The following is a 12,582-nucleotide window of genomic DNA, read 5'->3' on the forward strand; positions in this document are numbered from 1 at the left end:
TGCATGTGTTATCAGCAGACAACTTCTGGTGCATGGTAAACCATTGAATTTTACATTTGCTGAGTTGGGAATATTTACTGCTGAGCGCTTTTGGTACGAATTTCGTCTGCTGTAAATGCAGCCTTTTATTCCCTATCAAAAACAAAAAAACCGATTTCTGAAGTGGCTCTGTATCTGAAATCCCTTAAATAAGTATAAAGAACAATATCACAAAGTATGATGTTTGTTGCAAGATGTGAATGATTTATGAGTGCGTCTGCAACATACGAGCCCCACTATCACACATACACACACACACACACACACACACACACACACACACACACACACACACACACACACACACACACACACACAGTAAGCATAGGTGAAACTATGCAAGAAAGCGAGACCCTGGATCTGCCAAGAAGTCTCGGCCCGCTCACAATAACAATGACCGAGACTTTCAGTAATTCCTTTGCGTGACGTCTAACCCTCTTACGTCATAATGTGACGTCTTCAAATAGTTTCTATCACACACGTCGAACACTTTTGACCGAGACTGACGTAATCCATAGACTCGGAAATGTTAAAGTTTCTACCACAGACATACACACATACATACATACATACGCACGCACAGACAGACAAAGTTTATCATCGCATAGGCTACACTTACGTGAGCCAAAAATTGACTATATTCTATACAAGAAACACTTAACAAGGGTAAAAGGAGAAACAGAATCTGTTAGTCGCCTCTTACGACATGCTGGGGAGCATCGGGTAAATTCTTCCCCCTAACCTGCTGGGGGTCCCTGCAATGTAACAGGGCTGATCCTGTCACATACAAAAAAATATCCCTATTGGCAATAGATCCTGTGAAGACTAAAGCATTAGAGGTCAGTAAGTCACAAGGCTGACAAGGTTAAGGCTTGAGTCTGCCCCTGAGAACGGGACGTAGATTTAAAAAAAAAAAAACATTCGCCCAACTGACGTGTTCCAAATCAAAAAGATAGACAGCATTGATAAAGAGCTGACTCATGTCAGTAGGCATTTAAGCTCAAAAGTTCAATCATTAAATGTGTTTTTTCCTCTTCATTTTTCACGATTAAAACTATTATTAAACAATCAATAAGTTCAGGAAAATTGTGGTAAATTACACAACGAATATAATTGATAATTAATAGGACAAAACTGTTAGCTTTCAAGTGTAGTTTGGAAGTTCATCTTTACTGTGAATCTTTTTAGCACTATGCAATGCTCCATCAACCTATTGAAAACCTCCTCCAACAGGAACATACTCAGCTTGTGTGTATGGAGAGAAAAATTCAAGTTTTACGGGCCCTCAAAGCAAAGCCAATAAGGCCATGTTCCCGGGTTTTACTCCGATTTTTAGTGAGATACACAACACATGTATGCGTATTTAGGTGGTTACAGCCATCTGCACTTACGGCAGAATGACCGAGGTCTTTTACGTGCCACTGTGGTGACACGGGGGTGGCACACATATACCGTCTCTGGGTCTGCACATAAAGTTGACCCGTGTCCGTCCCAGCCCGGATTCGAACCCGCGACCCTAGGTCCACAAGTCCACTGCTCTACCACCTGAGCTACCCATCCCCCCCTCACCCCCTTGACTTTCTGTTTTGTTAAACCTGGCTGCCAACCAACAACCTATCACATAAAACTGCGGTTGAACAAAATCAGGAACAACATGCACAATTTACAGTTTGTGTTGCCCTTGTGATCCTAAAGTCGCAGGTTCGGCTATGGGCCGGGGCGGACACGGGTCAACTGTAAGCCTATGTGCTGACCTTGAGACGGTAGCAATGTCCCACCCCTTCGGTCATTCTACCATAAGTGCAGATGGCTGATACCACATGAACACGCATAGGCTACGCTTGTGTATTTCATCAAAAGCCGCGAGGGCGTAACACTCAGTCGAATGATCTTATAACCCATCATTCTCTAGTCCTAAAGAGGCAAAATATTTAGCCTGTAGGACATCTTCTTCTTCTTCTTCGTTCGTGGGCTGAAACTCCCACGTACACTCGTGTTTTTGCACGAGTGGAATTTTACGTGTATGACCGTTTTTACCCCGCCATTTAGGCAGCCATACGCCGCTTTCAGAGGAAGCATGCTGGGTATTTTCGTGTTTCTATAACCCACCGAACTCTGACATGGATTACAGGATCTTTTTCGTGCGCACTTGTGCTTGCGTATACACACGGGGGTGTTCGGACACCGAGGAGAGTCTGCACACAAAGTTGACTCTGAGAAATAAATCTCTCGCCAAACGTGGGGACGAACTCACGCTGACAGCGGCCAACTGGATACAAATCCAGCGCGCTACCGACTGAGCTACATCCCCGCCCGCCTGTAGGACATGAAGCATTCTCTTTAGGAGAGTTCCACTATACTCACATTCCTTGCCGCCGTCCAGTGTCGTGGAAATTTATTTCACAGAGTCAACTTTGTGTGCAGACTCTCTTCGGTGTCCGAACCTCCCCCCGCCCATTGGGTGTGCACGTTAAAGATCCCACGATTGACAAAAGGGTCTTTCCTGGCAAAATTGCTTAGGCACAGTTAATAATTGTCTACCTATACCCGTGTGACTTGGAATAATAGGCCGTGAAAGGTAAATATGCGCCGAAATGGCTGCAATTACTGGCCGTATAAAATTTCATCTCACACGGCATCACTGCAGAGCGCCTAGAACTGTACCCACGGAATATGCGCGATATAAGCGTCATTGATTGATTGATTGATAGTCCTAAAGAGGCAAAATATTTAGCCTGAAGGACATGAAGCATTCTCTTTAGGGAGTTCCACTATACTCACATTCCTTGCCGCCGTCCAGTGTAGTGGAACAAACAGCATCATGCACACACTGGTCTGAGCTGCGGCACTCGTCGCCAGGGGGAACCAGCGGGAAGCACTTGGCGCCATCTTGGTAGTGACCCGGATTACAGCGACAGCGACCTCCGTAAGGGGTGGAGCACTCTGCGTTGACCACACACTGACCCTCGGACGTGCACCTGTCGTCTGGGGGTATGTCTGCATGAGAAGAAAACAAGAACTCGTTGACAAAAATTGCTGCAGCCGATGTTGATTTTGTTGTCAAATTACCTGATAAAAGTTAAAACACAAACGTCAATAAAGATAACAAGTCGCAATATGACGTCTTCAAAGACATTTATCGAAACAACAAAAAAAAAAAAAACTTTGGGGGATATCATACCCAGGAACTCTCATGTAAAGTTTCATGAAAATCGGTCCAGTAGTTTTCTCTGAATCGCTCAACACCTACACACAGACACAGACACAGACACACACCACAACACTCGTCTAGATTCCCCGTCTACGTTAAAACATTTAGTCAAAACTTGACTAAATGTCAAACAAAAAAAATACTTGCATTTGTTGTTGTTTAAGTCTGGACTTAGTAAAATGTGTAAAACTGATGATATTCTAGCTACTTCTAGCATTTCTAACTGCTGATGCTTCCACAGTTTCGTGTCCTTCTCCTCCATTGACGTTTGAATCTACGCAAGGTCTCATTTACCGCTCGGCTAAAGGAATTTAGAAGCCCTCCGCGGCTTACAAAATTAGATATCGGTGCCATCGTTTTATCAGCGAGGCCGAGGTTTAGACAGTCATCTATAGGTTTCGGAAAGAAAATATAGAATGTCAAAGTCATCCGCATTTTGGAACGAAGAGATCTTGCTCTGTTACGAATACAGCTAATAGTTAGTAAATACAAAAGATTCTTTTGAAGCGATAGGTTTTGAGGACAGATTTGAAAGAAGGAAGTGTCACTAAACGACATTATTTATCTTTTTTAAACGACAGTGTTGCATTTTGGAACTAAGAAAACTTGCTCTGTTACGAAGACAGCCGTCAAATCTCTCATATGCTTATAGTGTGTTGTTGATCCTAAACATGCTTATTATAATTATATTTGTAGAATAAATAGTTGTTTCAACCAAATCTCTCCTGAAAGTGAAGCAGAAAACTTAAAGCCCCACCTACCCCCACCAGAGTACTCACTTCCAGCACACAAGCGGCCATCTTGGAAGTATCCAGCCTCGCAGCGACACTGGCCTCCCACCTTGGCAGTGCAGGTGGCCTTGCTGACGCACTGGCCCTCGCCACACCGCTCGCCGACATACTTGCGTTTGTAGCACTTGCCCTTCTCCGCGTAGAACCAAGCCGCGCACACACAGCTACCCGTACCGGTCGGCGGTGCGCAGATTGCGTTGTCCACACACTGCTTGGTCTCGAAACACCTGTGGGACACGATTGAAGAATGAGATGTGTGTGATAGACATTGTTGACCTCCTCTCCTCCTGACAATGCACTCCCAAAAGCCATACAAACCTTCTTCATACGCAATGATTCTCCATTCTGACACTGCAATTCTCTCTCTCTCTCTCTCTCTCTCTCTCTCTCTCTCTCTCTCTCTCTCTCTCTCTCTCTCTCTCTCTCTCTCTCTCTCTCTCTCTCTCTCTCTCTCTCTCTCTGTGTCTTCTGTAACATTGTCTTACTTTGTTTATCACGTTATTTTAAGTTATTGAAACATCCCAGTGCACTAAGGGATTTATAGAGCAAATCGAGAAAATTTATTATTGAACGAAGCGCATAGCGCTGAGTTCAATAATTATTTTCGAGATTTGCTCTATAAATCCCTTAGTGCACTGGGATTGTTTCAATAACGATATTGTCAGTACCGCCAGAGAAAAAAGAAGATTCAAAACGCACATTTTGCTACGCGCATTTGGATAGGCGTAACTGTGTGGTCAGGTTTGTTTCAGATCTACTTTTGTGTGGGCTGTCTCAAGTGTGTCGTGCTTTCGTCACACGCAAACTCTTGTTTTAATTTCTGTTGGTAAATTCCAGGTAGCGTCAAGCTAAAAAGTGATGATCTTTCATAGAGACCTCATTTAAACTCGGAGAAAGGACTGTGCTCTTAGTTATTTGCGATTCGAAACCTTCATCGAGCTTCGACAGATTGACTGTGCAGAGTGTTGCCCCTTGAATTGACTCCAAGGCCACGGTTAGCACATTTTCAAAGTAAATGTGGTATGTTTCTCGTGTTGTATCTTCACTCATCGGGGAGTCTGGAACTATATATGAACGGTAAGAATGCTCTGAACTCTACACGTATTATATCCCCATCGTTTGTTTGTTCACATTTGCCCAACACGTTAATTTGCTGCGGGGTTTATGTCGTCTGCTAGGCGGCTAGGGCAATCGAACCACTGAACTGCAGTCTCATTTCAAAAACTAAAATTGCTCGTCTGCACGCATGAGGCAGGCTGGTAATAAGTTTTACACATGGTAAGAACTTTCTTAACCCTACACGTTTTCGATTCTGATTGTTGTTGCCTTGAAATAATAATTCGGAAACCATTCATTTACTGAACTGATGCAGTCGTATTTCAGTGTAGTCTACTATAACAGAGTCGACTTTCAAATGCTGGTCTATCGGAATAACACTTGTGTTTTCTGTTTGCCGCTGGGAATTTTATACTAACTCATCATTTTTTTGGTAATGTGGTTAATAAGCTACATGCCACTAACACGGCATATGAGAAGAATCTTTGCAAGTCAAAACGAGAAGAGACCATTCATATGTGGAAGAGACACAGCCGCTTCTATTTTTAGATCAGTGGGATTCACTGTGGCACAGGCGCCTGCGATCTGTCAGAAAAAAACCACTTCTGCTTTGAGCCGCAGGAAATTTATGGTTATGTTTTGGTAAAGTGGAGAATATAAGCTACATGTCATTAATTAATTCTGAGGATGAGAGTACAGTCTCGCTTTGGCAAAGGGCGTAAGAATACGCTCAGTGGAAAAGTTAGCGCACTACAGATTTAAGCGCATCGCCATTAGCCAATCAACTGGTTCACATCAGTCATGTGACAGCAGTACTTACTGACAATGTTTGTAACTTGCCGTCCAAATTTGTATATTCATCCTCTATAATTATCTTTTAGTTTTCATCCGTCCACAATTACGCTCGACGTTGTGTAGCATAATACCCCACTCTTCTAGGTAGGGCTTCCTGAAAGAAAAACACACACAAACCCAAACCAGATCGACTGCTAACGTTCACAAAAATATTCTCTGACGGATGTAAAAAAAACCCACTCGATTCGACTTTAAAAAAAGAAAAGAAAGCTAAACAGGGAAGGTCATATCAGTGATGAATTTGAAGGAATGCAGCATTATCAGTTTTCCATCTGTTCCCCCTTTTCTAATAATTTACTTATGTATGTTTTTGTGAGGCGCTTAGAATTGTTTTAGGATTTGTGCCATAAAAATATTCTCATTATTGTTATTATTCTTATTCTAATGTGTGACTCACTCTTCGCTGACGTCGTGTCTCTCGTGACACATCCCCCCGTCCTCGTAGAAGCCGATGTTACACAGACACACGCCGCCCGTGCGTGACGTGCACTCCGCGTGGTGCACACACTGGCCTAGACCCCCGCACTTCTCTGGCACCGGTATTCTCACCACACACTCTGAAACACACATTATAATAAAACAAGAACAAATACTTAATTGTCTGTTTACTAACGCACACACAAACACAGACACAGAGACACAGGCACAGAGACATAGACACAAACACACAGACACACAGAAATGTGCCCTTGGGTCTGCCTCACAATTTCAAAAAAAGACATCACATCAAGACAAATACAGATTAAACATCGTGTAGCGGTCAAAATGGTCCAAAAAAGGTAACTTTTTTTCTCTCCGAAATTAGAGAATTAACATCAAGATTGAATTCTATGTTTCCAAGGCAAATCTTCTTAGTCATACACTCAGATATCGACCCCGGAGGCTTGACAACACGTAGTTCCTCAGCGGATCCGTACATCTTCTCCCATAACGGGGTGATGGAAAATTAAAGTATTGTACCAGAACATTCATTTTGCAAGTCAGATCGTACCTCCCTGAAGCGAAAAGTAGTCATCTTCACAGACGCATTTGCCACGGACCGGAGAGGAACAGTCAGCGTGAGCAACACATTGTCCCAAACCGGTACAGGTGTCCCCGCTACCCACACGTTTTCTGCACAGCTTTCCGTATCTGAAAACGTAACAACCGGAAATACACTAAACAATCCTTTCACAATCTTCACCGACTTCTGTCACACAGAACAATGGAATAGAAACACACTTAAGTTACACAGTCTACAGATAATCTGTAGTACAGTGGTCGCCGCTTAATAAAGCCACTTCTGGACCGACGAAAAATGGCTTTAATAAGCGGCGGATTTATTAACCGGCGGTCCAGGAATACATCATTTTCGAAAGAAAAAAAAATCTTCTCTTTTATTTACGTCACTCAGTCACTTTCTTTCGTCATTTACACTTGTTTGAATCTAAACACAACTTCACGAAGGATGTTGAACTTTTGTTTTAATTATGTACATGTACGTGTACTTTGATCATTTGCTGAAACCATCTGAGAATTAGACCCTCCTCAGCTTCTTTTTCTTTACCAAACCGCTGTCGTTTTCTCATTGGAGAATCTTTTTCGGCGCTTTCGTGATTTCTCTGAGAAAACTGGCTTTAATAAGCGGCGGGTTGGGTTTATTAACCGGCTTTTTCTAATACATAAGATATAGTGATAAATCCGGACCGTCTGAAATCGGCTTTTATAAGCGGCTGGCTCTATTAACCACGGTTTTATTAAGCGGCGACCACTGTAGTACTTTTATTGAAACAAACAGCTAATGATTTATGGCTTGTTACCACAAGAAAAGCAAACCCTGAGCATACGATGGAGAAAGACGAAAGACAAATTGACGAGGATTATCGATAGGATGAAAGTGAACTTAGTCAAGACATTACAAACATTTTTTTTAAAGAATCGGAATAGGGAGACAGAAAATGAGAGAACGGATAACAACACCACAAGGGAACATGGGAGGAGGGACAGTGTGTGTGTGTGTGTGTGTGTGTGTGTGTGTGTGTGTGTGTGTGTGTGTGTGTGTGTGTGTGTGTGTGGGGGTGGGGGTGGGGGGGGGGTGTTGTCAGAGCTGAAAGACAACAGTATTCAGAGACACACTATTTTACCAGTGATTACCGTCGCGATACAACCTTGAACGGTTGAAAACGACGTTAAACACCAAATAAAGAAAGAAAGGGTCACATATAGCCAATACAGAAACAAACCAAAGCGGTTGCAAACGATCGACGTACCTGTAGTAGTTCTCCGTACACTCACACATGCCAGCAGAACACTCAGCGTTAGTCACACACTGTCCCCTCCCTGTACACGGCTTGCCCACCTGTTGACGTAATCAACACAACATCCATTTAAAACCAATTTTAAATAGGCAAAATAGTGCATGAGCTTTGATAGAAACATAAAATATATAGCCCATAAAATGGCCGAATTATTCCATCGGGGGAGGCATGCTAACTCTGACATAGATTATAGGACCTTTTCCGTGCCTACTTGGTCTTGTGCTTGCGTGTACACACGAAGGGGGTTAAGTCACTAGCAGATCTGCACACAAGTTGACCTGGGAGATCGGGAAAATCTCCACTCTTAACCCACCATGCGGCAGCGACCGGCACTCGAACTCACGACCTCCCAATTAGGAGGCCGACGTCTTACCACCCCGCCACAGCGCCCATAAAAATGCCTGAATTATTCCATCGTTTATTTCAAGTACGCCACAAATATTGAAACAACTTTCAGAAACTGGTCAGTTTAGAAGCTGCAACGGAAGTGAGGAGGGTTCGTATGGGGGTGAAGGGTAAGAGGCGTGTTGGCCCCGGTTTATTAAACGTGATGTGTGGGGTGTTTTGTGGGTGGTGTGTGTGTGTGTTTGGGGGGGGGGGACGACTGTCAAGTTGCAAGCGAAGTTTTTGAATTGAAAACATTATTTTACAACACACTGAAAGGCACCCTATGGTTTCTTCTTTTTCTTCTTCTTCTTCTTCTGTTTTCATAGGCTACAGCTCCTACGTACACACGTGTTATTGCAGGGCGGGGTTTTTACGTGTATGGCAGTTTTTTCCCCACCATACTTCGTTTTCGGGGTATGCATGTCGAGTGTTTACGTGTTTCTATAAACCACCGAACCCTGACATAGGTTACAGGATATTTATCGTGCGTACTACTTGGTCTTGTGCCTGCGTTTATAAGGCACTAGCAGGTTTAAGCTACACATACGTTGACCAGGGATAACAATTGCACCAGGCGCGGCTTGGATTCGAACCCAAAACCTTACACACGAAAAGGCCAACGTCTAAACCACTAGGCCATTGCATCCGTGCACTGATTCCAACGAGACAACTAACTCACCTCAATGGAAGAAATTGGATTCAAACCTCGGACCTTCCAAATAAACGGCCGATGTCTTAACCACTATGCCATTGCACCCGTCCAATGATTCCACAGAGATAACTCACTTCAATGGAAGGAATTGGATTCGAACCTCGGACCTTCCAAATAAAAGGCCGATGTCTTAACCACTATGCCATTGCACCCGTCCAATGATTCCACAGAGATAACTCACCTCAATGAAAAGAATTGGATTCGAACCTTCCAAATAAAAGGCCGATGTCTTAACCACTATGCCTGTGCACACGTCCAATGATTCCACAGAGATAACTCATTTCAATAGAAGAAATTGGATTCGAACCTCGGACCTTCCAAATAAAAGGCCGATGTCTTAACCACTATGCCATTGCACCCGTCCAATGATTCCACAGAGATAATTAACTCACCTCAATGGAAGGAAGGCACTCGTCCAGGTAGGCGTAGTAGCCCAGGTCGCAGCGACACCTACCGCCGTGGGGAGTGGAACACTCCGAGAACAGCACGCACTGACCGGCCTGGGTACAGATCTCACCTGGGGGCAATCCGTCCTGTAAACACAATACATTACAAAGGATTAAAATGCAAGAGAGTGCAAGACAATACCATGAGGAGTGGAACGCTCGGCGCCCAGCACACACTGGCCGGCCTGGATACAGATCTCACCCGGGGGCAATCCGTCCTGTAAACACAATACATTACAAAGGATTAAAATGCAAGAGAGTACAAGACAATACCATGAGGAGTGGAACGCTCGGCGCCCAGCACACACTGGCCGGCCTGGATACAGATCTCACCTGGGGGCAATCCGTCCTGTAAACACAATACATTACAAAGGATTAAAATGCAAGAGAGTACAAGACAATACCATGAGGAGTGGAACGCTCGGCGCCCAGCATACACTGGCCGGCCTGGATACAGATCTCACCCGGGGGCAGTCCGCCCTGTAAAGACAAAGCAATACAATACCATACGCTAATATACGATAAAATACAATCAGCACTGCCAACAAAAAGAGAATAATCACAACTACAATCATAACACGACACGACACAACACAACACAACACAACACAACACGACACGACACGACACGACACGACACGACACGACACGACACAGCACGACATGACACGACACACCACGACACACCACGACACGACACGACACGACACGACACGACACGACACGACACAACACAACGCCCAACTCACCACACACAACCCATCTTTGGCGTAGAACCCAGGCTGACACTGACAAGAACCAGTCTTGGAGCAACACAACACAACACAACACAACACAACACAACACACACAACACAACACAACACCACACCACACCACACCACACCACGACACGACACGACACAAACACAACACGACACAAACACACCACACCACACCACACCACACCACACCACACCACACCACAACAAACTCCTTGGCGTAGAATCCAGGCGAACACTGACAAGAACCAGTCTTGGAGCACTGGGCGTTGGAGACAAGACAAGACAAGACAAGACAAGACAAGATAAAAACATTAACAACAAATTACAACTCACCACACACAGCCATCTTTGGCGTAGAATCCAGTCTTGGAGCACTGCGCATTGGTGACACAAGAAAAGACAAGACAAGACAAGAAAGACAAGACAATACAAGACAATACTACACAGGCCTACACAACACAACAACACAACTCACCACACACAACCCCTCCTTGTCGTAGAATCCAGGCTGACACTGACAAGAACCAGTCTTGGAGCACTGGGCGTTGGTGACACAACACAACACAACACACCACACCACACCACACCACACCACACCACGGCACAGCACAGCACAGCACAGCACAGCACAGCACAGCACAACACACCACAGCACACCACAACACACCACACCACAACACACCACACCACAACACAATTAACACAATACAACACAACACAACACAACAAAATACCCAACTCACCACACAGATCCCATCTTTGGCGTAGAATCCAGGCTGACACTGACAGGAGCCAGTCTTGGAGCATTGCGCGTTGGTGACACACTGCTCGCTGAAGGAACACCTGTCGCCGGGCTCGAGGAGGGGCGAACACTTGCCCACGTCTTTGTAGAACCCTTCGTTGCACGTGCAAATGCCTCCCTCCGGTGTGCTGCACTCCGCTTTGTCCACGCACTGCCCTTCTGCTGTGCAGTCTTGTCCTGGTGGTATTTCTGCAAAGAAAGTTACACAATAGGCCGAATTAATTTTGGAAACGCGTGCGCATTCATAGCTCTGGTGTGCCGTGAAATAATATGCTGCGCAGTCCTAGCCTGGTGGCATTTCTGCAATTTGGGGGGGGGGGGGGGGGGGGGGTAAAAAACATTATAGTGTGAATCAATTATGAAGACGCGTGAAAATTCATAGTTCTGTTGTGCTGTCTCCAGTGGACAGACAGACGAACAAATGAAGCCAAAACTTCTCTCAGAAAGCGTATATGTTGTGACCAATCTCTGGCACTGGATAATCAGAACCATGGTTGAATGAACTGATGTACTTGTACGACACCATGCAGTGCGTTTTGTACTGCCAACTGCATTTTCACCTTTGCTGCACAATATAACTCAAACAAAAAGGAAAGAAAGAAATACAATCACTGAACTTACTTGGATAGCATTTCCCATCCGGTGCGTAGTGCCCTTCCACACACTCACACGCCGTGGTCTGCTTGTTGTATAGTGTATCCAAAGCCTGGTGGTGTGTATGTGTGCGTGTGTGGGTATGTGTGTGTAGGGGGGGGGGGTTGAGTGAGGTAGGTAGGAAGTAGTGAACTGTACTTACTTGGATAGCATTTCCCACCCAGTGCGTAGTGGCCTTCCACACACTCACACAGCTTAGTCTGCTTGTTACACCCACTGCTGGGAGCACACTGTCCGGAGTCTCGGCACTTCTCTCCCACCGGCTTACGTGATACGCACTGTCCGCTCACCTGCAAATGGAAAAGATAAGTGACCATCTGATTGACTAGTTGAGTGGTAATAGGACTCGTACTTTCCTGATAGTATGTGTCAATAGGGGCTCCGCTTACATATGTAACTTACTTCAGCAGGACCGACGACGCACTGCAGATTATCCCAGCCCGGTAACACGTTGCATGAAAGGAAAACAGGTCACGTACTCGTCATAATCCCTATATCGCGGCATAAATAATAGGCAGTGCGTAGTCTGTCCCGCTGAAACTGCGCAGGTATATTCTGCCCATTACATT

General features: G+C 44.8%; 1 protein-coding gene across 1 annotated transcript in view; it reads right to left on the bottom strand.

Annotated features, from left to right (window-relative positions):
* LOC138950747 (uncharacterized) overlaps positions 1-12,582 on the bottom strand; it is a gene marked incomplete in the record, with an annotated part of 169,686 nt that overhangs the window by 54,187 nt on the left and 102,917 nt on the right. Inside the window, 8 exon segments of the mRNA XM_070322472.1 lie at positions 2,821-3,036; positions 4,030-4,268; positions 6,350-6,509; positions 6,944-7,083; positions 8,202-8,290; positions 9,741-9,881; positions 11,301-11,548; positions 12,156-12,303. Coding sequence (XP_070178573.1) covers positions 2,821-3,036; positions 4,030-4,268; positions 6,350-6,509; positions 6,944-7,083; positions 8,202-8,290; positions 9,741-9,881; positions 11,301-11,548; positions 12,156-12,303 — 1,381 coding nt within the window.

Source organism: Littorina saxatilis, linkage group LG16, assembly GCF_037325665.1.
Source record: "Littorina saxatilis isolate snail1 linkage group LG16, US_GU_Lsax_2.0, whole genome shotgun sequence".
NCBI lineage: Eukaryota > Metazoa > Mollusca > Gastropoda > Littorinimorpha > Littorinidae > Littorina > Littorina saxatilis.